The sequence below is a fragment of the Podarcis melisellensis genome, assembly GCF_964234715.1.
Source record: "Podarcis melisellensis genome assembly, chromosome: 14".
Taxonomy (NCBI): domain Eukaryota; kingdom Metazoa; phylum Chordata; class Lepidosauria; order Squamata; family Lacertidae; genus Podarcis; species Podarcis melisellensis.
Genome location: NC_138546.1, coordinates 29432822 through 29459317, shown reverse-complemented (window position 1 = coordinate 29459317; position 26496 = coordinate 29432822). Strand labels below are relative to the sequence as shown.

General features: G+C 43.8%; 1 protein-coding gene across 7 annotated transcripts in view; it reads right to left on the bottom strand.

Moving 5' to 3' along the window:
* Positions 1–26496, bottom strand: part of MCTP2 (multiple C2 and transmembrane domain containing 2) — a 120828-nt gene that overhangs the window by 89677 nt on the left and 4655 nt on the right. For 3 of the 7 annotated variants that reach the window (XM_081888500.1, XM_081888504.1, XM_081888503.1), the window contains exons 2-4: positions 9268–9784; positions 7784–7849; positions 5812–5920 (exon numbers count right to left, since the gene is read on the bottom strand). In XM_081888500.1, the coding sequence (XP_081744626.1) occupies positions 5812–5920; positions 7784–7849; positions 9268–9735 (643 nt within the window). In that variant the 5' untranslated portion in view covers positions 9736–9784. Of the gene's footprint in view, positions 1–5811; positions 5921–7783; positions 7850–9267; positions 9787–12140; positions 12302–14395; positions 14525–26496 lie in introns of those variants that run through there. The other 4 variants (XM_081888501.1, XM_081888502.1, XM_081888505.1 and 1 more) reach the window with 3 other exon arrangements.

Genomic DNA, 26496 nt, shown 5'->3' with positions numbered 1-26496 from the left:
AGCATTTTTCTAGTTGCTTGATTTCAAACCCTAAGTTGTCTTTGATCATACAACAGAACCCTGCTTTCGGCCGACCCTTCGCGTTTGTTTTCAATGCGGGTTTCGTATAGGAGGTGAATCCATTGATTTTAATATCTCTAGTTGACCATGTTTCTTGTAGAAGTATTAATTCAAAGTCTTTAAAGAAGTTCATTAGGTCTGGGTCTCCGTCTTTGTTTCCCCACCCTGCGATATTCCAGGACAGCAAGCGTAGGATCCGTTTTTGAGTTGGTGGCTGGTTGACAGCATTTAGTCATTCTAGTTCTGTCATTGAGTCCAGCGAGGGATTTTGTCTTGTGCAGATACAGCCATTTGTCGCTGCTGTTCCTTGTTCCTGAGAAATTTCTGTGGTTGATGGACTGTTATGGACAGTAGGACTGTTTTCAGTCTCTGCTTCCATTTCTTTGGCCTCATTTGGTGTTGAACTCAGTGTGTCAGGTCTATTGGAGGTCATCTTTTGTTCAGCAATGTTAGAGTCCTTTGTAGTACTTAAATAAGGGGTACCTATTTCGTTTGGAGCTAGTATTTGATATCTCAGCCAGGAATTTGTGGTCTCATTACTGGAGTTTTTCCTTGCCATTTCATATTCTAAAGGCGGCTGGATTTGAAGCTCTGCATCTATACATTTGAAAGTTCCATTAGTAGCTCTCTTTTTGACTATGCATTTTGGGGAAAGGGCTGGTAAGTGTAAAGTTTGATTGTGTATTGTTTCTACTGCATTTTGTTGACCCTGTTGGTGAATTTTGGTCAATCTGGCCTGTAACTTCGTCAATTTACTGAGTATATTTATTTGTTCTTTATCTGGTAGCTTGGTAAAGTTACTCAGCAGATCTTCTTCTTCTGGGACTGTCCAGTCTATTGCGTCAAGGGCGAGGTTGTTATTTGATGCTACAGTCGCATGGTTTGGGAGCTTGGATTTTTCTTGGGTGATTTCCCGGATAGCTGGCTGCGGTTTCTCCCATCTACTGGGCTCTTCCACGGGAGTAGGGCAGATGTCGGCTTCTGGTGGAATGGCCTTGTTCATCTTGTTCTGTCTTTTAGATGCAATCAACGGTCTGGGTGATATATCTTCAAAGTGTCGGCGTGGAATAATTCCTTTCTGGGCTAAATGAGCCTTTTCCCTTAAGATTTTGGTTGGAATTCTATGGCTACCAAATCTTAGTAGTACTTTTTTGGAATATCCATCGTTAGTGAGCCTCTTGACTGCTTTTAAGTCAATGCTTCCACCCTCAAGGCCTAGGAGCAGATTTAGATGATGTCTGGCCCAGAAAGATGACTCCCAGTAAGGTAGGGGCCCTCTATATGGAAAAATGTGAAGAACAATCTCACATGGTCTCAGTATCAGGTTGATTGAGTGAGGGGGGCTTCCTCTGGTTTTTGGCTGGTTTAGAGGTATAAATTTGTATTTGTTCTGTTTATCTCCAGGGCTTGTTAAGGATGGCAAGAAGGGAGTGAGTTGCCTCCTTTCATCTGGGTTATCCAGCTTCTTGGAGATGTTTTGTAATTGTTCAAAGATTTTTTGAACTGTTTGAGCAGTCAATAGGCAGCATTCCTCCAGCAGCTCCACCTTTCTATCAATTAGTGCTTGTGCCTCGGTTATGGGAGTAGTAGCCTTGTCCTCATTTATTCCTAGGGATATCTCTTCAGTTGTCTTTCCATGTAAAGAGTTGAGGAAGGTTTTAGGAGGAGATACGTGCTGTTTTTGAGGTAGCAGGTAATTATCTAGATTACTCTGTTTGAAACCAGAGGGCTCTGTGTCAGTTTCTGTATCGAGACACCTGAGTCTTTTGGCTCTTCTCATTGCTAGATTCTTCTTATATCAATGAGATCAGACTTCTAATAGAGTGATAAAGCGCTAAAGTTCTCAGGTCGCAATCTCGTTTAATTCTCATTCAGTCCTGGCTAGGCTGCTGCGAGGAGTTTAAAACTGGGTCCAATTATAGCACTCCTTTGGAGTACCCCCCCCTTCATCTCTGTTTGTTAAAACAACTGAGATGTTTGGGGGTCCACGAAGTTAGAGGTGGTGGGAGAAATTTGTGGTTTTGTGAATTTGTGGTTTTTAGGGTTAAAAGCCCATTGGAAGTCCTTAAAGATCCTTGGATCTTGGAATAAGTTTGTCACAAGGAGTCAGCAAGAAACTAGGAGGGAGTGCCTTAATGCCCGGGAGGGAATGTCTGAGAGCCTTCGTTAAAACTTCATTAACTTCATTAAGTCCCGGCACCGAGGAGGATAAGATAAGATGTTCAAAAGCACAGCGAAATAGTGAAAGGAAATAAAATCCAAAGGAAGGAGGAGAGCCAGCAACATTTAGTTAAAAGATCTCTTTGAGCTCCGATAAGAGCGTCTTACCTCGGCGCCATTTTGTAGGGAGAAAAAAAAAAAGTTGTTGTTGTTTATAAATCTGTTGTTGTGTATAAATTTGTTGCTGTTTCTTTCCGACTCTGGTTCTCATGAGGAACAGAACTAGCCAAAACCCTCAGAGCTAGATTTTCCACAAGCTGCAGGGGTCGTTGGTTCACACACCCACAACTGTGTAGTGCAAGTTACGTCTCTTGTATCCAACGCAGCTTTCCATGTTCTTAGTTCTCAACATGGATAAGCTTGGAAGATCAAGTTGATCCTGCTGGTTTAGGCCAATGGCCCACCTAGTCCAGCATCCTGTTCTCACAGTGACAGCCCAGACATCTATGAGAAGCCTGCAAACTGGACATGAGCGACACAGCATCCAGCAACTGGCACTGAGAGGCATAAGGACTCTGACAGTACAAGTAGAAAATAACCATTGTGGCTAGTAGAATGGAGAGCCTTGTCCTCCACGAATTTGGAGATGTGTACATGATGCTGGGGATATGGGCTATCTGGATCTCTGCAGAAAGGTACACAGAAAACAAAATACCACCAAACCAAGTCTAACACTGCTGCAGTGGTCGAAGGTTTGTTTGTGCATATACCACTAGTCAATGGGATCAAGAGCCATTTCACATAGCAAAAGCGGCAAGCACAAACTCATCGACAAGTCTTCCTTTCAGTGCATGACTTTGCTTTTTCATTCTTATCCATGTATCTAAAACTATCATGTGTGAATTAGTCCTCAGGGCAAATTCTTGCCTGCTTGTCACTGTGGCAATCACTGAAAGCCTGAGAATAAGGAACTGCCTTTCTGTTTAATTTTCTGGGTGCTTGAATTGTAAAGGTGTCTGCAAAACAACTCATCTTGATGTCCAAGGAGACATGACTAGCAGCCCATGATCTTGTCATGACTACAGCAGTGGAAGAGAAGGAGTTAACCCTTCCCTCCCCCTCCCCCTCTGGATGCCATTTTGCATTAAACCACTGGAAGCACTCATAGGAGATTTGGGCATCTGTATGCTATATTTTCCTGGTTACATCTGAATCAGAAGAGGCCAGGGCCTGGTTGAAGGCCAATAAAATGTGGCCAAATCATGGTAAGATGGAATCTTTGTGGGTAAGGGGTTCCCAGATCTGGGAGTTCACCTGTCTCTGAAGAAACAGGTCACAGGTTGTGGGTGCTCCTAGGTACAACTTTTGTCACTGTAGGCTTCTGAGACTTCTGCGGTGAGGAGGGGCTATTATTAGATTACGTTGAAACACCAACCACACCTTTCTAGGACAGGGATTGGACTACTGTAATGCACTATGTGTAGGGCGTCCCTTGAGATTGGTCCAGGAGCTGTAGCTGGTGTAGAACGCTGCTACCGAGTTGCTGAGTGGAGCACCAGGTCATGCAGATATTATAGCTGTGCTGGGAGAACAGCACTGCCTGCCAATCAGCTACAAAGCCATGGCTGTAGTGTGGCATAGTGGTTAAGAGTGCTGGACCAGGACCTGGGAGACCAGGGTTCAAATCCCCAAGCAGCTATGAAGTTCACTGAGTGACTTTAGGTGTGTCACTACGTCTTAGCCTAACCTACCTCATAGGGTTGTTCTGAGGATAAAATAGGAGGAGGAAGTGTGTGTGCCACTTTGAGCTCCTAGGGGGAAAAGGTGGGATATAAATACAGTAGTAGCTGCAATAACAACAACAACAACTATAAAGCCCTGAGCAAATTGAGACTAGGTTACCTAAAAGACCGCCTGCCCCTCTATAGACCTGCAAGATCACTTAGATCATCGGGGAAAATTCTACTTGTGGTGCCACACTCTACAGCAGGGGTAGACCTAAGCAACCTAAGGCCCGGGGGCCGGATGAGGCCCGATCGCCTTCTCAACCTGGCTCACGGACGCTCTGGGAATCAGCGTGTTTTTACATGAGTAGAATGTGTCCTTTTATTTAAAATGCATCTCTGGGTTATTTGTGGGGCATAGGAATTCGTTCATTTTATATTTTTTTCAAAATATAGTCTGGCCCACCAGATGGTCTGAGGGACGGTGGACTGGCCCACGGCTGAAAAAGGTTGCTGACCCCTGCTCTACAGAATATCACAGGGTGGTGATCGGAAAACATACATTTACTGCTGTCGCCCCATCAGTTGCTTCATACGTCTTGCAAAGACTTACCCTTTTGGTCCAGGCTTTCCCTGTTTACCATAAGATTCGACCCAGATTTATATGCATGAATTCCCTAGATCTGTTTCATTTGTTTTTGTGTCTTTATACTGTTTTGTTGATTTTAGGCTACACTGGATACTGGTTTGTATACTGTACATATTTTAAAAACATTAAGGGGTTTAGAAAGGCTTTAAAATAAATACATCAATACATTTTCCCGACAGAAATTGCCACATACAGAGCACACTTTGCCAGTTTATGAAACAGCTGAAATTCTATCACAAGAATTGTGCAAATATGTGCATATGGATGTGCAGGTGAGCAATCTTTCACTGCAGTCTTGCAACGTTTAAAGCATCACAAGTCTTTCTTGCAGCATGGAAAAACATCCACAAGAGGGCACCACCAAAACAGACACAGATTTTGTCCCAGTGTCCTGCAGATACTGTCACATATAAAGTATGGTAGATTTTGCAAAGTAAAAGCTTAGTATTTCCCACAAAAGTAGATCCTGCCTCAACCACAGCAGGAGGACCACAGGTTCCCGCGATAGTTTTCAGCCATTATCCCAGCTCATTCTAAGACAACTTCATGTGACTACTCCATGAATGCACAATTTAGTACTGGGAAGAAGCATCAAGATTTTGAGAACTGTTCCCCTTTTGTTTTGTTTGGTTTTGTTTTGTTTAAGCAGCAATTTTGTAGCTCTCATGGCAGGAAAGATAGGCTTGAAACTATGAAGTCAGAAAGCAGAAAAAGCAGTTCATGGCCAGTGATGGAATAATTGATACAAAGGAAGAGTTTCTGTGCAAAATCCCATCATGTGTACAAGAAATCATAACATGTGGATAGGACCCAACCCTCAGGTGCACAGCAAGTTGCAAAATTGGCTCTTGGAGCTATTAGAAGAAGAAGAGTTTGGATTTGATATCCCGCCTTTCACTCCCTTTAAGGAGTCTCAAAGCGGCTAACATTCTCCTTTCCCTTCCTCCCCCACAACAAACCCTCTGTGAGGTGAGTGGGGCTGAGAGACTTCAAAGAAGTGTGACTAGCCCAAGGTCACCCAGCAGCTGCATGTGGAGGAGCAGGGAATCGAGCCCGGTTCTCCAGATTACGAGACTACCGCTCTTAACAACTACACCACACTGGCTCTTTACCCTCTAGAGCTCAGCTAAAGCACCACTCCAAATTATCTGTACATTTTTGAAGAAGAAGAGGAAGAAGAAGAATCAGCACTGTACATATAGCAAGAGACTGACTCACCACAGCGATCCCTGATGACCAGGTTTCTGCCTTCCTTCAGATGTATTGTTAACAGATATGCAAATGTGGTAGGCAATTTGCTCAAACCATCGCTTCCTTCCTCAAGCATCTATGGGGAAAGTTTCAAAAGGAAAGGTATACATCAGTTTCGCTTCTCATAAAGAGCATGTACTAAACACAGATCCACCCTATCACAATTCTAGGAATCTGAAAGCTAGGACCACATGAAAGACCACTAAAAGACAACACATTGTGTCTTGCCTAGGCATTAAGGTCATCATCCAAGGCCCTTCATTGACTGCCATCATTTGTGTGCTCAGGCAATTTTATTTGCCATCAGTCTGTCCTTTTCTGGTTCCATTGGGACCATCTTCTTATTCACAACACTATTTCTCACGATGCTTTCATTTAATTGTATGTTAAAGAGGGGTGGGCAAGTCTGTCAATTTTGGTTTCTCGGTTTCTCTTTTTTTCCAACCTTAAATTCCATTCTCTACATTTCTACATCAGTCTGCAAAAAGAAATTCACAAAAAAGTCCTCATGTAGAAAAGTAAAGGAATTTTGGGATACAGTTTACAAGGAACTCAAAAAAATATTGAAGATTACCTTTGCAAAAACAAAAAAACATGAAGCCTTCCTTTTAGGCATCATAAGACACTGATATACCAAATATTTCTTTATGCTACCGTGGCAGCAAGAATTCTAATAGGTAGAAACTGGAAAGGAGATGTGATACCGACAAAATTGGAGTGGCAATCAAAACTGTTAGAATTTGCAAAATTGCCTAAAATGATGGAAAAACTAAGAGACTGGACTGAATAAGCATTTATAAAGGAATGGGACCTGTACAGAAAGTATCTCAGGGAGCACTGCAAGAATTTGAACTCCTTGGCAGGCCTGGAGTAACTTCCATAGAAAATTAGGAAATTATAGAAACTTAAGAGAATAAAGATCTGTATTAGCATTGATAAAGATAAGTGCAACAATTTTAAAAGTAGTAAGGTACCATGATGGGGTGATGGGAAGTTGTTATAGAAGATATGTATTAGGAAATTATTATATTTAGATGTATTGTGTTAAAGTGGTTTTTTTGTTGATTGTTTGGGGTTTTTTTGTTGGAACTAATAAAGCAAAATTAAATAAATAAATAATCCTTCACCAGCAATTTAATGAGAATTTTTACTAAAATAGACATATTTATATGCAATGTTGTCTGACACACACACACTTGCAAAGCAATTTTCCCTAATCAAAAGCATTTTTACAGGTTTCTTTCACTAACACATGCATCTTTATGTTAGTTATGTTTACTCCAGGATATGCATTTTCATTCATATTACTTGGCTGGAGAATTCACTGCAAAATTCAGGGAGGTGCAGATTTTGAAGAATGGCTGTGTTTTGTTTGTGTATTGTTTCAAAAGGTGTGAATTTGGGAGGTTTGCCTTCAAATGCAAACAGAACTTCTGGCAAAACCAGAGCAACATACGGAAACACCATTTACCTTCCCGCCAGAGTGGTACCTATTTATCTACTTGCACTTTGACATGCTTTCAAACTGCTAGGTTGGCAGGAGCAGGGACCGAGCAACGGGAGCTCACCCCGTCACAGGGATTCGAACTGCCAACCTTCTGATCAGCAAGCCCAAGAGGCTCAATGGTTTAGACCACAGTGCCACCCATGAGCTTGTGGTAAACCATTATTGAATCAGATCTTCTACATGCAAATCAGATGTGCTGGCACTGAGCCATAGCCTTTCCCATTAGGTTGTGATGAACCCAGCCCACCTCCACCTGCCTTGAGAACTATTAACCGCACCACAATTCTTCCACATTCCTTGCTGTTATGCAATGCCCATTGCTAGATTCCACAAAAGTGATTTCTATTAACACAAGCTTCAGAGGCTCTGCACCTGGTATTTGCAGCTTACAGACTGGCATTCATTTTTTTTTAAAAAAAATGTATCACTCACCGACTGCTCCTCAAACAGCTGAGAAGAGCTGGAGGAGTCAAGGATGGAGCCTCCGCCATACGAACGCTATGAAAAGAATAGAACAGAGGTTGTATTGACATTGCATTGTATTGCTGTTGCTCAATCCTTCAGCAACAACGTTCCATTCCAGTGTGAAAAAAGAAAGAAAAGAGAAAGGTGCAAGAAGGGGGAAAGGGCTTATCTTTGAGCAAGTTGAGGAATGTCGCTGGACAGCAGACCAAGTCACATGCTTTCCCCCATCATTCACATACATAATGTTTCAAGCCTGGTGCTCTGAGCCCATACACACTATGGTCCAAACCACACAATCATGCAAGCCAGATTACTTGGTCTAGATATCTCAGTATGGTCTACACTGATTAGCAGCAGCTCTGCAGGTTTTCAGGTGAAGGACATTCCCAACCCCTCCCTGGAAATAATGAGGATTAAGCCTAAGACCCTTCTCTGTGCAAACCAGATACTCTACCACTAAGCACTTTCCCAAGGTTCCAGTCCTCATGATTCTGAATAAAGGGTTGAAGTAATTGGGAACATTAGAGCCTGACCTAGCTGGAGGGGCCAAGGATTGAACCCAAGACCTTCTGCATTTGCTGTTTTACTGTTGTTGTTGCTGTTTGTAGGGTGGATGGATAACCACACAACTAGCTCACACTTCACATTATGCACAAGGTAAAGGGGAAGGGCACTCCATCCCACAAACTGGATCACCAGCCAGCTGGCATCAGATCTGGGCCAGTGCTGTGGTGGCACATTCTTTCCAGCTAAAGGATCCCCAAAATCCTAGATTCAAAAAATGACGACATTTCCCCTACCAATACGAGGATTTGTAAGGGAAATGTTTGGGATTGGAAGGGGATTGGTTGACTGTGTAATGTGTAAGGATGAGTGACTATGTCAATTTTGCTTTCTAACCTTTCCATTTTTAAGATCAGTTCTCTACATCTCTGTGCTAGTTTGTGATGAGAGAGTCCGCAAGAAAATTCATCAGCGTGTTAGTGCATATTTAACATACACATTTTTGAACACCATTTCCCCTGAAATAATGTCATTTTATATGTTATTTTCATCAACACATGCATTTTTGTGGAGACATTATCCCAGTATTTTTGTACACATTACTTGGTTGGCAAATTGCATTGCAAATTTCGGAAAAGGACGAATTTCAAAGGAGTGCTGTGTTTCAGCTTGCATACCGTTTTAGAAAGTGTGAATTAGATAAATTCATTTTTAAATACAAACTGAATTGACTTTCTCCCCCACCCTTAGTAATATGCTTGTTGTACAGTACTAACACAGATGTGTATATAGCATATAAATGTTTTGATCCCCTTTGGGCGCTCACCAACTGACCTTCCCTCCACAACCTTGAGGGAATGTGGCACACAGGGCAAAGGTTCCCCCCTTTCCTCTAGCATCAGGTCTAAACCAGCCCACTGACATTGGTCAACCCCCAGGCACATTACCTCAAGAACATCTTCTGCAAGGTCACTGCTAAAACTGCTTCTTTTCAATAATTCAAAGAGATCTTCACTCGATTTCCGCTTCACGTCCAACTGTGAGCCACAAGCAACCGGTTCCTCAACTCCAATTTCCAAGTGCACAGTCTCCTGCTGGTTCCACTGCCACTTCTCCCCAGTCTGTTTTGAGGAAGAGCTGCTGCTCTCCTGAAGGAACATCTCCGTTGCAGAAAAACCACTGGGGAAATAAGTGGACAGAGCCTTGGAACGCGAACAATTCATTTCTTCTTCAACAACTGTCTCCACGTCCAACATGTCCGGTACTGAGGAACTAAGACGCCGGTCTAACGGATGCCTTTTCCTGGTCTCCACTAGTTTAGAAGAGCTTTTCTTAGTCCTTCTGATGCTGAAGTTCTGTAACCTTCTTGTTTTTTGTTTGAATGATCCCCAGACAGAAGACTTATCCAGTTCCATGATTAAAATGGATTTTCCACACCAGGTCTTAAGGCCTTTCCATTGACTCCTAAGGGTAATGTGGAGAGGGACAGAACATAAGGAGAAATAAAGTGAGCTGTAGCATTACAGAGACTTGAATCGTAGGTTGGAATGTCTCAGACCTGAACAGATTCTCAGCCAAAACAGGTTGCATTACTAATTCCTCCCAGTGTAGGAACAAAATAATCTCACAGGCAATCAGGAAGGAAATAAAGGAAAGAGAGTTTTTAATCCTACATAAATCTATCATGAGGATAAAAATAACCAAGGGGTGAGCTATTTTGATTATTTCCAAGATTTGACATGATGGGAATTCTCAAATGCTATAGATAAAAAAAGATGCTACCAGGCATTGTGCTGTAGGAAAGGCAACTAGACTCTTTTTGGGTGTTTATTGATGAATCACCAACTCCAGGGTTATAGTGATTATACACAGCGGTACACAGCCAAGACCATAGGCTGAAGATGTTCCACAGGTCTGCATTTGATCAAAGCATTGATGCAAGGTCAACTGTGAAAGGTCATGTACACTACCACAAGTTCCATGACTGATTTACTGGTGCAGTCCCCAAACTCAGTATTGGAAGTATTGGATAGCCTTACTTTCATCCAGCTTCTAGAAAACGACTTGGGTCTAAGGAAAGGCATCGACCTCACATGGAGCAATAAAGAGGATTTTGAAAGACTCCTAGCCTTGCATCCAAGCATAACCATTGTTTGGTCCCATCTACTGGAAAGGTGATATTGGCGTGATAGCTCTGACCTGGCAGGCATCAATAGAGCAAGAAAGAAGGCCAACCGTTCAGTTGCACAAAAGGTGCAACTCCAAAATGGCAACCTTTCACTAGGAGGCCTTCTAATGCAATGACAGGGTACACCTGTCTGAACTGGACAATGAAATTTGGTTAAATAACACTGTGGAGGGTATCAGGGGTTGGTTGCAGGTGTGAAGGATTTGGTGGTGAGTCGGTTTTGGCTCGACCGGTGGTTAGGCATTGGGTACGCCTATGTAGAAGAAGAGTTTGGATTCGATATCCCGCCTTTCACTCCCTTTAAGGAGTCTCAAAGTGGCTAACATTCTCCTTTCCCTTCCTCCCCCACAACAATCCCTCTGTGAGGTGAGTGGGGCTGAGAGACTTCAAAGAAGTGTGACTAGCCCAAGGTCACCCAGCAGCTGCATGTGGAGCAGCGGAGACACGAACCTGGTTCCCCAGAGAACGAGACTACCGCTCTTAACCACTACACCACACTGGCTGTATTGGCTGAAGGGGAGGTTGTAGCCTCTGCCTGCCCCTCCCTGGTTAATGGTATCCTGTTGATGTAATTCAGGGGGAGTGGCTTCTGTCTGATGCCTAAGGCCACAGCACTCCTCCAACGGAGACTCCTCAGGGGGTATGCCTATTTGATGTAGGTCACAGGGCTCCCCCTAATGGTGGTTTACACTTAGATGAATTCCCAGGAGACCGGCTGGAGTGATATAATCTGATATAATCTGGCTTCACCCAATGGCTATGCCAAACTGTTCACATCTGTAACCAATAAAAGGTGTGGCCGATTTGAACCCAGAAAACCATATGTTGTTGTCTTGTCTGGTTATTTACCCTTAAGGAACTGTGAGGTCATGGGTAGGGTTGCCATATGTCCAGAAATTCCCAGGCATAGATGGAATACTGTAGTGCCATCAGCTTTTGAAAAATGGCAACCCTAGTCATGGGGTCTTGGCACACATGTCTCATAATCCCTGATGACTGCCATGAAGGCTGAGCTGGTGGGGAGCTATAGCCCACTTGGAGGGCCACAGTGCCCAAACCCTCATGTTAAAGGGACATCTAGAGCATCAACAGAAATATATGTCATTATAACAACCTGCAAAAACTATAAGGAAGGGAAGGCTAAAATAAAATAAAATAAAATACATCTGATGAGGGGGCACATAGTTGGCTAGACATTCTCAAACCATGCAATGGGATCTGTTAACTCAATAGAAGCTTCCGTGAGCCCAAGCCATCTACAGCCAGAGGTGATGCGTCCAGGTCAGACAATCATGCAGAAGGAATTTCCAGCCCTACCTGGAGATCCTGAGGAGTTGAACCTGGAACCTTTTGCACCCAAGACAGATGCTCAAGCACAGAGCTATGGTCTGTCCCCAGTTCAGCTGGGCAAAACAGCAATATAGGAAACTATCTAATACCAAGCCAAGCTATCTCTAGCTCAATACTGTATACACTGACCAGTAAGCGGCCCTCTAGATTTTCAGACAGGGGTCTGGAAACATCCAACCACACCTGGAGATGCCAGATTTTGAGCATGGGATCTTTTACATGCAAAGTGCGTGCTCTCCCACAGAGACAGAGCCTCACCATTTGAGATTATGAATGCATTACCTTTTTTCCCCCAGAAAGAAAGGAGACCTCAAAACTATCAGAAGATGTTTCAAAGTTCATCACAACAGTTCCATTCGGTCTTCCTAATGATCTTCACACCGTGGCCACAAATGATTTGTGAGGCTTTGCTTTCGCTCTCTAAGTAGCAATTCAAACAGGAAAGCCATTTCCTTTCAAGATCCCGTCACTGTGGAAAAACAAGTTACTCTCCTCCTGTTTAGCTAGCCTTCAGCCATGAGCTGGAAGGCAGAGGCATTTACTGCATCCTGCGGGGGGGGGGGATCCTAAGATGCCTCTGTAAGCTTAATAATTAAAGTATTTTAACACTTTCCTCTCAACCAAAAAGTGTCATTTCATGAAAAGGAAAGGAAAAACTATTTCTTGCCAACTGTGTGCTGTTTTAATATTAGATATGAAATGACATCTAGTTTGGGGGTAAATGTAAAGGTAAAGGACCCCTGACCGTTAAGTCGAGTCACGAGCGACTCTGGGGTTGCGGCGCTCATCTTGCTTTATTGGCCAAGGGAGCCAGCATTTGTCCACAGATAGTTTTTCTGGGTCATGACTAAGCCGCTTCTGGTGAACCAGAGCAGTGCACAGAAATGCCATTTACCTTCCCACCGGAGCAGTACGTATTTATCTATTTATTGGCGGTTCAAATCCCCACAACAGGGTGAGCTCCAGTTGCTCAGTCCCTGCTCTTGCCAACCTAGCAGTTCAAAAGCACATCAAAGTGCAAGTAGATAAACAGGTACTGCTCCGGCAGGAAGGTAAATGGCATTTCCGTGTGCTGCTCTGGTTTCACCAGAAGCAGCTTAGTCCTGCTGGCCACATGACCCATAAAAACCATCTGCAGACAAACGTCAGCTTCCCCAGCCAGTAAAGTGACTGGACTTAACTGTCAGGGGTTCTTTACCTTTTACCTTTATATATCTGAGTTTCTAACACTGTATGAGTGTTTTTCATTCATTCATTCTTTCTTTCTTTTGGTACAGCGCTTTCTCTTAGGAAAACCCGCGTCTTACTGCTGAATCAGAGCAAACAGCAACCCGAAGAAAACCATTGCAATTTGCTCTAATTCAACATTAAACATGGGTTTTCCCTGGGAAAGTGCTGGGACAAAAAAGAATAATTGCTCAGACATGGAGCTTTAAAGCTGGGACCTGTACCTAGAAATGCAACACAAAAGAAAGTCTGGATGATCCCTAAATCACAGAGTAGATGCTTTGCACACCAAAAGGTCAGATGCTCAATCCCTGGCATCTCTGTGTGGGTATTAACTGCTAGACAGTCACTGCCAGTCAGCGCAGACAGCACTGTATTAGGTGGACCAAAGATCTGATTCCATATCAGAGGAAAAGGGGTCCAAGGTTGCAAGGGGTTAAAGGCTCATTACTACCGTATTTTTTGCTCCATAAGACACACTTGTTTCCTCCTAAAAAGTAAGGGGAAATGTGAGTGCGTCTTGTGGAGTGAAGGGCGCTGCGCAGAGAGGGAGAACTGTGCAGCGCCCCTTCAGCGATGCACCTCTCCTGGCTTCTGCCTTAGCCACACTCAGCCTCTTTGGGCAGGGGGAGCCTTCATCCCGCTGCCCTGAAGAGGCTTGGCGCGGCTATCCCAGAAGCCAGAACAGTCAGAGGCTATCCCAGAAGCCAGATCCCTCTTGCTGTTCTGGCTTCTGGGATTCAGAATATTTTTTTTTTCTTGTTTTCCTCCTCCCAAATCTAGGTGCGCCTTATGGTCTGGTATGTCTTATAGAGCGAAAAATATGGTGTTTCTGCAGCAGGGTCACAGCAAGGTCGCTGTCTCCAGCATCCTAGAGCAACTCGATCAGCATGGAAGGGGAGCTTTTTAGCCACAGAAAAGATGTCTTCTCACCCTTTGTGCTGATTGGAGTGAGAATGAAAGTTGAGTCAGCCACTGAGGATGGGCTCCTAGGGTCACTCTGAAGAGTTATCTGTATGCTCCAAAGCTAATCATTTAAATACACTGGGGCGGACGGGACGACCCAAGATGTTTCAGTTTCAAGAGAATGGTGTGCAAGTTCTGTTACTTGCAATGGAACTTCAAGGAAAGCACAACTTCTGTCACTCCAAAATAAGACACTGGGGCACTCCAAAGCACATGTATGTGCACAGAAAATAGATCTAGCTGAAAGGCAGCCCATGAAGAGCTGTATCAATTGCTGCAATGCATCCCCAATTATTATGATTGTGAATTATAATATAATATCATCTCAAAAGTTTGTATTATCTTAGAAGGACTGTGGCTGTGAGGGGGTCTGGCTGTGACTATCAATCAAAGGACCCTCTTCTTCTGCGTTTGCCAGTGAGCTCAGTGTTATTATCAAGGAAGGGACACAGCTCCGTGGTAGAACATCTGTTCTGAAATGCAGAAGGTGCCAGCTTCAATATGTGGCATCTCCAGGTACGGCTGAAAGAGATTCCCATCTGAAACCCTGGAGGAGCTGCTGGCAGTAAGTGTGCACAATACTGAGCTAGACAGGTCAGTGTTCTGATAAGGCGGCCTCCTATGTCCCTCAGTTCCTAAGCTAGCAGACTGCTACGCCGAAAATGTCTGGAAAGCAATGGCATGCCCTTCAAGGGAATCCCACTCTTTGCAGCCTGGTTCCTTGTCTGAAGGAATCAGTTGCTCAATTACTTCTGCTTGCAACCCTTGGCTGCACCCATCAACTCTCCCGATTCTGAAAGGGACAACAGCAGGCTGCCATATGCTCAGAGGTGTTTTTAAGCACAATTCAACCTTCTCATTTTGCCAACGATCAAGATGGGGTGGGGAAATCCTGCTTCCTCTTGCTGATTCTTAATTGTTGTGGCAATTCAAAGCATTTCCAGAGCCAGTGGGCTTATGCAACCAATCCTGCGTCACGTTGCCTGCCAAGATCTCCAGGACTGGTCTAGCTGAGAAACCCATGGCCCGAAGGCAGAGGGAGTCAGCTTTCTTGGACAAAGGGAGCAGAAATTGAGGCACAGTTAAAGGGCAACGGCCTTACTTGGTCTACTAAACTTCACTTTAACTCATCAGTTAGGGAGTCTAATTCACCAGTTATGAGCAGGAGGAAGGACTGTGGCTCTGTGGTAGAACACATGCTTGGCATGCAGAAGGTCCTAGGTTCAATCTCAATAATAATAATAATAATAATAATAATAATAATAATAATAATAATAATTTTTATTTATACCCCGCCCTCCCCAGCCAAGGCCGGGCTCAGAGCGGTTTACAAGCAATAATAAAAACAAGATGAATGAATGTCCAGCTACAGCTGTGAACAGACTACTGTGTAAAGTAGAAGACACCTAACTGATGTAAATTGTTCACAAACCTAGTTTTTGACTGCAGTATTTACATTGCATATGCATGGAATGTTTCTTGGAGGGTTGGGGGGTATATGGGGATGGCTTGCTATATGTATTTTCAGAAACTTAAAAATAAAGTTAAGAAAAAGAACAGGGAGAGAAGACCACAGCTGGCCTATTTCAGATTTTATTTTTTTAAATATACAGTGGTACCTCGGGTTAAGTACTTAATTCGTTCCGGATGTCCGTTCTTAACCTGAAACTGTTCATAACCTGAAGCACCACTTCAGCTAATGGGGTCTCCCGCTGCTGCTGCTGCGGCACCGCCGCACAATTTCTGTTCTCATCCTGAAGCAAAGTTCTTAACCCGAGGTACTATTTCTGGGTTAGCGGAGTCTGTAACCTGAAGCGTATGTAACCTGAAGCATATGTAACCTGAGGTACCACTGTAATTTTATGTATAACTACTGTAAATCACTCTGAAAAGTTTTTATGAATCATAGTACAGTGGTACCTCAGTTCTCAAACGTCTCCATTGACAAACGTTTCAGAACCCAAATGCTGAAAACCCGGAAGTAAATGAGTTCATTATTTAGATCCATTCCAACCTGGGTTCAGGCCTAGTCACAGAACTGAGTCAGCCTTGGTTGCCCTGATGGATGACCTCTGCGAAGAGGAGGACAGAGGGAATGAGACCTTGGCTCTTGCTTCTTGACCTCTTGTCAGTGGTTCCGATCCTACTTTCAGGATTCGAGTCCAGAGAGTAGCATTGGGAGAGTGCCTTTCAGACCCCTGACGGCTACACAATCTGATCTCTGGTGCAATTTAACGAAGCTGTCGGAGGAGCAGCCATTAGATGTTCCGGGGTGAGGTGCCATCAGTATGTTGATGACACTCAGCTCTATCTCACCATAACATCTGAATCAGGAGAGGCTGCCCAGTCCCTGGGCCATTGCCTAGACACAGTGGTGAAGTGGATGAGGAAAAACAAGCTGAGTTTGAATCCTGGCAAGATGGAGGCACTGTGGAATAGTAGCTCCCGTGTCCAAGAAAGTGGTCAGTTGCCTACCCTGGATGAGGTTGCACTCCCCCTGAAGCTTCCCAGTTTGGGAGTGCTTCTGGATCCAGTTCTGTCACTGGAGGTTCAACTAACCTCAGTGGCTAGAAATGTCTTTCACCAACTTCAATTAGTTCAACAGCTGCAGCCATTCCTGAACCAGGAAAGCCTTGCCACAGTATACACAACGAATTGAAGAAAATGTTTAAGATAGCTTTCAACAACAACAACAAAAAGCTTTTCTTTTAGGGATAGTAGGTAGTAAGATACCAAAAGACCAATATATATATATATATATATATATATATATATATATATATATATATATATATGCAGGTTTTGGTGTCCTCGGGTGTCTTCCCGTGTAAAAGTTGGGGTGTCTAGGCGACGTTTCGACGAGGTCTCACTCGTCATCTTCAGGCTGGTGCTTTCGGCTTCTTGTTACTGGAACAGAGCAGGATCTCAGTGTTTGAGTTCCTATAAATACTGTTGAGGGGGTGTGGTGTATAGCCTCCAATGTTCTGGGCAGAGAGGAAGTTCCCAGGCTAGTGTGCCTTTTCTTCTTTTGTTCCTTAATTACTTGAGGGATATCCTGAGATACACAAAGAAGTATCCCCAAGATACACAAAGAAGGAACACCACTCAGACCAATAGTCAGCTCCATAGGCTCACCTCTACAAAATCTCGCTAAATTTCTCGCCAAGCAACTTCAGCCCTATGCAGAATCCATCTCTTCACACGTTCCAAACTCCTTCCAGTTCATAGAAACAATAAAGAAGCAAAACCTACATCCTAATGACCTACTTGTGAGCTTCGATGTTGTATCTCTCTTCACACAAGTGCCCATTAATGAAGCCTTGACAGCCATTCAAAACAAATACAATCCCCCCGAATACATCTTGGACCTGACCAACCACTGCCTAACCAACACGTACTTCATCCACAATGGACAAAGATACAAACAGATAGAAGGAGCACCTATGGGATCACCCCTCTCACCGGTCATCGCAAACCTGTACATGGAACACTTTGAAACCAATGCTTTAGACAAGTCAGAACACAAACCCAAACTTTGGCTCAGATATGTTGACGACACCTTTGTAATTTGGCCACACGGGAAGGAAAAACTGGATAGCTTCCTCACACATCTCAACAGCCTACACCCCAAAATACAATTCACTATGGAAATAGAAGCCAACAACCAACTTCCCTTCCTTGACGTCCTAATCTACAAAAAACCTGATGGCTCCCTAGGACACACTATCTACCGGAAAAAAAACACACACCAACCGCTACTTACATGCACAATCACACCACCACCCTGCACAAATAAACTCCGTAGCCAAGACTCTCATCTCCAGAACCAAACGCCTGGCTGACAAAGACCACTTGACAACTGAGTTACAGAATCTCTCAAATGTGTTAATTGCCAATGGATACCAGCAAAACAGGGTTACGAAGCTAATCCAAAAAGAAACACCCCCCAAAAACCAAGACACAGAAGAAAACAATGGCATGGCCCTCCTTCCTTATATCAAGGGCACTACAGATAAAATTAGCAAAATCCTCCATAAACACAATATCAAAACAGCCTTTTGCACCAACCAAAAAATAGCCAATATCCTCAGAAACCCCAAGGATAAAATCCAGTTGGAAAACCAAGGGGTCTATGAAATACCCTGCAAAGTCTGCCCAGCCACGTACATTGGACAAACAAACAGACGAATAAATGCACGTATCGCAGAACACAAGAATGCCGTCAAAAAAGAAGAAAAAACTTCCTCTCTTTTCCAACACATGAAAGAAACAGGACACGAAATTAATTTTGCAGATTCCAAATTGCTCTTTAACATGGAACATCACCACAAGAGAATAATCATGGAAGCCATCGAGATAGAGAAACACCCTCACAACATGAACAAGCGTGACGACACATCCCGCTTGCCAGACATCTGGAAATTAGCCCTCCCCACAAAAACTGACACCAGATCCAGAGGCACACAGAACGCCATCACCAATCAACCACACCAGACCCAAACCCAGACCCTCTCCACAGATAAATTACAGACACCATCCAGTAGCCAAACCATGGTGGCACCTCCGGATGCTGCACCCCCCTGCAATCCCTACACAGATCTGGCTGACACAAGCCACAAAACCACAGCTCGCCCCTATACACGAAGCCAAGCCAGAGCACAACTAAGTGCAGTACAGCCATCTTCTCAGAAAAACTCTTCACAAAGTTCAAGAGGTCAAGACACAAAGACTTTAGCAACTAATCCACACCTAATGACCCACCTAAGTGGTACTCAGGATATCACTCAAGAAATCACTCAGGATATCCCTCAAGTAATTAAGGAACAAAAGAAGAAAAGGCACACTAGCCTGGGAACTTCCTCTCTGCCCAGAACATTGGAGGCTATACACCACACCCCCTCAACAGTATTTATAGGAACTCAAACACTGAGATCCTGCTCTGTTCCAGTAACAAGAAGCCGAAAGCACCAGCCTGAAGATGACGAGTGAGACCTCGTCGAAACGTCGCCTAGACACCCCAACTTTTACACGGGAAGACACCCGAGGACACCAAAACCTGCATTCCTGTACCCGTGAAAATCTACGAAAGCAAATATATATATATATATATATATATATATATTATTTGTGTATGCCAGAACTGCACCTAAAATATTCCTGGTTAGGCAAGCCTACCCAGCTGCTTAGAAAGTTGAAGTAATTACAATTTGCTTTAGTATTTCAACTTCTGTATGTTTTAAAGTATGGTTGTGATTTTTTTCCCTCTCCGTTTTATTGTTTTATCTTTTTGTCAACAGCTTCGAAATTTTTAACAATCAAGCGGTATATAAATTTTGTGAAATAAATAAATAACTTGCGTTAAAAGTGGGCAGCAGCGAGTGGGCCGCATTCATTAGGATGCTGACACAAACCTGTCCCCCTCCTACTTTTCATGCAAATGTTCACCCTTCACTTTTGTTTCTGCAACTAATTCATGGTGTGTCATTGCACCTGCACGTTTTTGCCAGTCTCGGTTCGCTCCAAGCCACAATAGTTAAATGTGTCATTTGCAAAGTGTTGTTTGAAACAAGCCATGGCTGACAGATACACCCGTGCATCGGCAGCGCTGCGTTGAAAACAAACCAAAACAAGCACAGAGTAGGGAAATCTACATGTGCAGGTTGAAATAGAGCAATGCAACTAGTCTGTAGGGTACTGTCGATCCTCTCAATGTGGCCAGGGGATCAGGGAGCATTATAACCAAGCCGTGCAATCAAAGCAAAGCAAAACACACCCACAGACTGATTATTACCTCCAGATGATCAAGAGAAGGCTTAAATCAGGTAGGCTATGAAATCAACATCCCTGGCCAAAACAAACAACCATTTGTTTAAGGTGGAACTTCCCAGCTTGTCCTTGAAATGCAAACAACATCCCACTTAACATTTAGAGACGTCAATATTGAGTTGCTTTAACTATTTGGCAGCATTCGGAGCGCAGATCTTCAGTGGGCGAGTCACTTCCAAGCTAAAGTGTTTCTCCTGTGGCCACCACCACCCACCCGTTTCTATCGGAGTTTTGTTTAAGGTTTGTATTTACAGATGGTGAAAGAAGCAGATCACAAGCACAGAGCTCCTTTACTTCCATCTTGAGCATAGCTCAGTCAGTAGGGAATGAGACTCTGAATCTCAGGTTTGTGAGTTTGAGCCCCACGTGGGGTGAAATATTCCTGCATTGTAGAGGGCTGGACTACATGATCTATGATTCTATTCCATATGGGGAATATCAGAGGGTGCAGCTTCTCTCCTCTTTGGAGTAAGCTGAACCTTCCAATATTCTCTCACATCTGCACTGAAGATACAGAAGGCCAGTCATTCTTTGCTACTGGTCATCCTGAAAAGAGAAATAAAAAGATAGAAGGTCTACCTGGAGGCAGTGCTCTTTGTAAGAGAAGGAAATCAAAATCATCAAGAAACCATGTTTGGTGATGATGGACTTCCAAACAGACACCACCACTGATATTTGGACCAGAAGACTATGCATTGATTTTAAGAGCCAGATGTCCAAGCAAAGAGTCATGCAATCATGATCTTCAACTTTGGACCCCCAAATGTTGTTAGACTGCAACTTCCATCAGTGCCCTGCTGGTTTAGTCAATGATAAGGGATTACAGTAGTTGTAGCCCCAAAATATCTGGGAACCCATGGCAGAAGGACACTGATTTATACATGTGAACAGAGAGAGACCCAGTTTCTGCTATACAGGACAATTAATTAGTCCAAATACCGTATTTTTATGTGTATAAGACAAGGGGTTTTTTTACTCTAAAATAATGTTAAAAAACATGCCTCGTCTTATACATGGATAGTGAATGGGGTGGGCAGGTGATTGTCTGCAGCCGTGAGCAGGAGCATGTCAGCGACAATTGTTGGCTGCTAGAAGGGCTTTTTTGGATTGGCTGCTGCTGCTCTAATTGGATTGGTGATTGGTTTAAGCAGCAAACACTGCTGTTGATTGGCTACCACTGCCGTGATTGGTGTTTGCTGTTTTGGGACACATGCAATTGTGATTGTCAGCTGACAGCTTTTCTCAGGTGGGTTAGAGATTTTCTGCTGGGGAAGGGTCTGTTGGCAATTTGCTGTCGCTGTGTCAAGTGGGCGTTCATCGTCGGTGCTGCAGGTGAGCAATTTTTTGGCAATCCCCCCCCCCAAGCTGTAAAACTCTGGGCAATCCTGGGCAATCCTCCGCAAAAGAAGCTCAACAACTCTGAGCCATTTCCCCTCTATTTTCTTAAATTTGAGTCCCCCAAAATAGTCTTATACATGGGGCGTCTTATAGACAGAAAAGTACGATAGCTTGGAGATATAACGAGGGCTAACCGCACTTACTAGGAGTAAGCCCTGCTGAATTCAGTTGGTCTCACTTCTAAGTACATCATCTAAGTACAATCATCAACTTGTGGATGAAAACAGGTTTAATACTAAGAACTTATTCATTGCAAAGTTTTGTGTTGTCCATGTGACATTCCCTTTCTCTCAATCATTCATTCCCACACTTGGGACTAAACATTTCAAATTCCTGTATGCCAAAGATAGATCACAAGTGGATCACCTATGTGTGTTTTTCCTAAACCTACTAGTCACCAAGTTTATGTTTTTCTCTTACTTTTTTAAATAAGTTCATGCTTCTTAGAAAAGTACTCAACTTACAGGGTAAGAAGGCATCAGATCTATCAGAGTGGGTTTGCATAACAGGCTACTGCACAGTGAAACCTGATCTCCCAAATTAGTTTTCTGAAGCAACGCAAATTTCCTCACCGACAAACAACCGCCTACTGTGCCCTGAGGACAGAAGTGGTGCCGCTCTATACTTGTTAAGGAGAATTTCCTCGGAAGAAGATGATTGCACCATAATGGCATAACCTTGCTCAAGCAGGCTGACTTCAAGCAAAGCATGAGTTCTGCCAGCAGTTGAAAGGGAAGAGAGATAGCTCAGTGGTAGAGCACATGGCTCACAGACAGAAAGTCCCAGGTTCAATTCCTGGCATCTCCGGGTAGAGAACCTTACCAGAAACCATGGAGAGCTACTGCCAGTCAAGAGTAGACAATACTCTGCTAGATGGACCAAAGGTCTGATTCAGTAGAAGGCAACTTCATATGTTCCTGATAATACACTTGTAGGATGAGCTGGAAGGGGACACATGCACAAATGGTGTACACAATGGTGGTTTAAAACACAGAGAGGTCATTTCAAGTTGCATCTGCTGTACATATCAAGGCAGGGTAGGGATTTCACTTGACGTACATTGCCTACTTGGTTACCCTGCCGCGGCACACACATACCCCAAATTCCTGTTTATGAATCATAGAATCATAGAAGCTGTATTCTAAGCATGTGCTACCATTTGAGCATGGGCAACAGCTGTCTCAAATGTGTGCATTTCAGCTTAACTGCAAAGTCAATGTGGCTGAAGTTTTCTATGTGGATTGAAGCTGGTTTGAGGTATCAAACAGCAGGATTTCTCAAGAAACTACAGGATAGATCTGGATTGTGGTGTGAGTCATGTGTACATATCTTTGAACATCAGCAATGGGAGAGCACTAGAGTCAGAGTTAAGGGTAATGTGCACATAGACTGAGCTAGTTTAGGAAAACAGGAGAACCCTCAGTTCTAACACTGCACAATTCCACACCAGCCTGCTATGATTTCGAATGGTTTGACTAAGCTCCCTCACCACCACATCTATGACATTTAGTACGTCAAACAGGCTAAGGAGATGTTCTCTCCATACAGCCCTGCTCCTCAAACAGAAAAATCCTGTATGTTCGATAAAAAACAACTGAAGTTATATACTGTAGACCCCCAAGTTCCAAACTGAAGATCTGAATGATGCCATCCTCGAGCAGATTACCAAAAAGGAGAGCTATTGTAGTCATGTGAAACTGCACCTACCCAGATATCTGCTGGAACTCAAACTCTGCTAACCATGTTAAGCTCCAACAAATTCCTCAATTGCCTCATTGACAATTTCATTTCCCAGAAGGTGGAAGAAGCAACAAGAAGATCATCTATCTTGGACCTGGTCCTCACCATCAAGGAGGAACTGACCAATGAAGTGAAAGTACTGAAAACCTTGGGAGGAAGTGATTATATCCTCTTCAGATTCATTATACAAAGGCAAGGGAAAGCTGAGTGCAGTCACACATGCACTCGGGACTTTATGACCAATTTCAAAAAGCTTAAGGAACTACTGGGTCAGAAATACTCAAAGAGAAGGGAGTCCAAGATGGATGGGAGTTTTGTAAAGGTGAAATATCAAAGGCACAAATGCAGACAATTCCAACAGGAAAGAAAAGTAGGAGGCATCCAAAGAAATGAATGTGGCTGCATAAGGAACTTACAGATGAGCTGCCATTTAAGAAGGGCATGTATAAGAAACAGAAGAAAGGGGAAATCACAAAGGAAGAGTATAAATGAATAGCCAATACTTGCAAGGAGATGGTCCAGTGCACTAAAGCTCAGGAGTTCAGGCTTGCAAGAGAGGTTAAAAACAATAAGATTTATTCAGCTATGTTTGAAGCAAGAGAAAGAACAAGCAAGTTCTGCATGGAGAAGACAGAGAAATGCTATTGGGTGATGGAGAGAAGGCAGAACTGCTCAACACCTACTTTGCCTCTGTCTTCACCCCAAAGGAAAGCAGTGCCCAACCTGGTGATAACAGAATAAATGATGCAAGGAGGGAGCTGTAGCCCAAGATGGGAAAAGAGGCAGTAAGGAAACACCTAGCTACTTTAAATGAATTCAAATCTCCAGGGCCTGATAAGCTGTACCCAAAGGTACTAAAGTAACTTGCAGATGTAATCTCAGAGCCTCTGTCTATAATCTTGGAGAACAGGTAAGGTTCCTGCAGGCTGGAGATGGGCAAATGTTGTCCCCATCTTCAAAAGGAGGAAAAAGAAGACTCAGGAAAGTACCGACCGATGATACCAGGAAATACCAGGAAAGGTCCTATAACAGATAATTCAAAAGTTGGTCTGTAAGCACTTAGAAAAGAATGCTATGATTACTAAAACCCAGCAGAAATTTCTCAAAAACAGATGAATCTCATTTCTTTTTTCTTTTCTTATTCTTTCTTTTTTCTTGTTTGATAAAGCTACAAGCTTGATGGATCAAGGGAATGCTGTGGACATAGTTTATCTTGATTTCAGTAAGGCATTTTACATAGTCCCCCACGAAATTATTGTGCAGAAGCTGGTAAAATGTGGGCTGGACAAGGTAACTGTTAAATAAAGTTGTAGCTGGTTGACTGACAAAACCCAAAGTGTGCTCATCAATAGTTCCTCATCATCCTGCAGAAAAGTGAAAAGTGGCATGCCTCAAGGTCCTGTCCTGGCCCCATTGTTCACCATCTTTATGAATGACTTGGATGAAGAAATTAAGGAGATGCTCATCTAATTTGCAGATGACACCAAGATGGGAAGGTTAGCTAGTGCCACAGAAGACAGAATCAGGATTCAAAATGACCTTAGCAGTTTGGAGAACTGAATCAAAACTAACAACATGAATTTCAATAGGGACAAATGTAAGGTTCTGCACTTAGGCAGGAATAACCCGCTATACAGATATAAGATGGGGGACACCTGGCTTGCCAGTAGCACATATGAAAAGGATTTGGGGTCTTAGTAGACCGCAAGCTTAACATGAGTCAACAGTGTGATGCAGCAGCAAAAAAAAAAAAAAAGCTAGTGTTCTTCTAGGTTGCATCAACAGAAATATAGTGTCCAGATCAAGGGAAGTAATAGTACCACTCTATTCTGCCTTGGTCAGACCATACCTTGAATGCTGTGTCCAGTTCTGGGCACCACAATCTAAGAAGGATGTTGACAAGCTGGAATGTGTCCAGAGGAAGGCGACCAAGATGTTGAAGGATCTGAAAACCAAGCCTTATGAGGAACTGTTGAGGGAGTGGGTATGTTTAGCCTAGGTAAGAGGAGACTGAGAGGAGGAGTCTAGATAAAAAGATTCTCCCAGAGGATGACAGCCATCTTATACTCAATACTCAAGCAAACAGGCCAATACTGAGTATCTATGAGGTGCTGCCGGGATGCAGGGGGTGCGGTGGTCTAAACCACGGAGCCTAGGGCTTGCCAATCAGAAGGTTGGTGGTTCAAATACCCATGATGAGGTGAGCTCCCATTGCTCGGTCCCAGCTCCTGCCAACCTAGCAATTCAAAAGCACTTCAAGGTACAAGTAAATAAATAGGTACCGCTCCAATGGGAAGGTAAACGGCATTTCTGTGCGCTGCTCTGGTTCACTAGAAGCAGCTTAGTCATGCTGGCCACATCTGCGGACACATGCCGGTTCCCTCGGCCTGTAAAGTGAGATGAGTGCTGCAACCCCAGAGTCATCCACGAGTGGACTTAACGGTCAGGGGTCCCTTTACCTTTATGAGGTACTGAGTGCAGTTGAATAAGAAAAGCACAAAACTGTACGGCAAGGTGATGGTGGAATGAAATATTGGGGGAAAGGGTTGGCTGGTTCACTGGCTGGCTGAAACCCTGAACAGTAGCGCTCTTGGTGGAAGTCAAAGATGCATGGGGATTTTCCATTCCACATCTCACTTTTTCTGCCTTATTTTCCAGCAAGTAGATTAACTTTCACTGTTTTGTACCCAATGAGGGCAAAGACATTGGATGACTGAAGGAAGCATTTGGCACATCCTAAAAACTTTCCTTTCCTGAATGTACTACAGTAGTTCACTTTTCTTCCAAAGTTCAGCATCACCTTGCAATGGCTGTACCCAGCAGTGGGGGCTCTGTAGCCTTCCAGGTGCTGTTGGACTTCAACTCCCATCATTCTTGACCATTGACCATGCTGGCTGGGGCTGATGGGAGCTGGAGTGCAGCAACAGCTGAAGGACCAGAGGTTCCCCATTCCTGCCTCAGCCCCCTGACCCTTCCACAAAAAGCTTTCTGGGTACAGGTAGGCTTGGAAGGAAAAACTCAGGAAGCAACGTCCCCAACACACACATTCAGGCACACACTCCAGGCACGCCTGGAGAATGCGGACCATTTGGATCCCTTCCATTCGGGATTCAGGCCTCATCATGGGACTGAAACTGCCTTGGTCGCACTGGTTGATGATCTCCGGTGAGCTTGGGACAAAGGTGAGAGTTGTTTCCTAGTTCTGCTGGATCTCTCAGCGGCCTTTGATACAAATGACCATAACATCCTTCTGGACCGTCTAGAGGGGCTGGGAGCTGGGGGCACGGTTATACAGTGGTTCCGCTCCTTCCTCCTGGGCCGTGTTCAGAAAGTGGTGGTGGGGGATGAGTGTTCAGACCCCTGGGCCCTCATTTGTGGGGTGCCTCAGGGTTCCGTCCTCTCCCCCATGCTTTTTAACATCTATATGAAGCTGCTGGAAGAGATCGTCAGGGGGTGTGGACTGGGTGTCCATCAATATGCA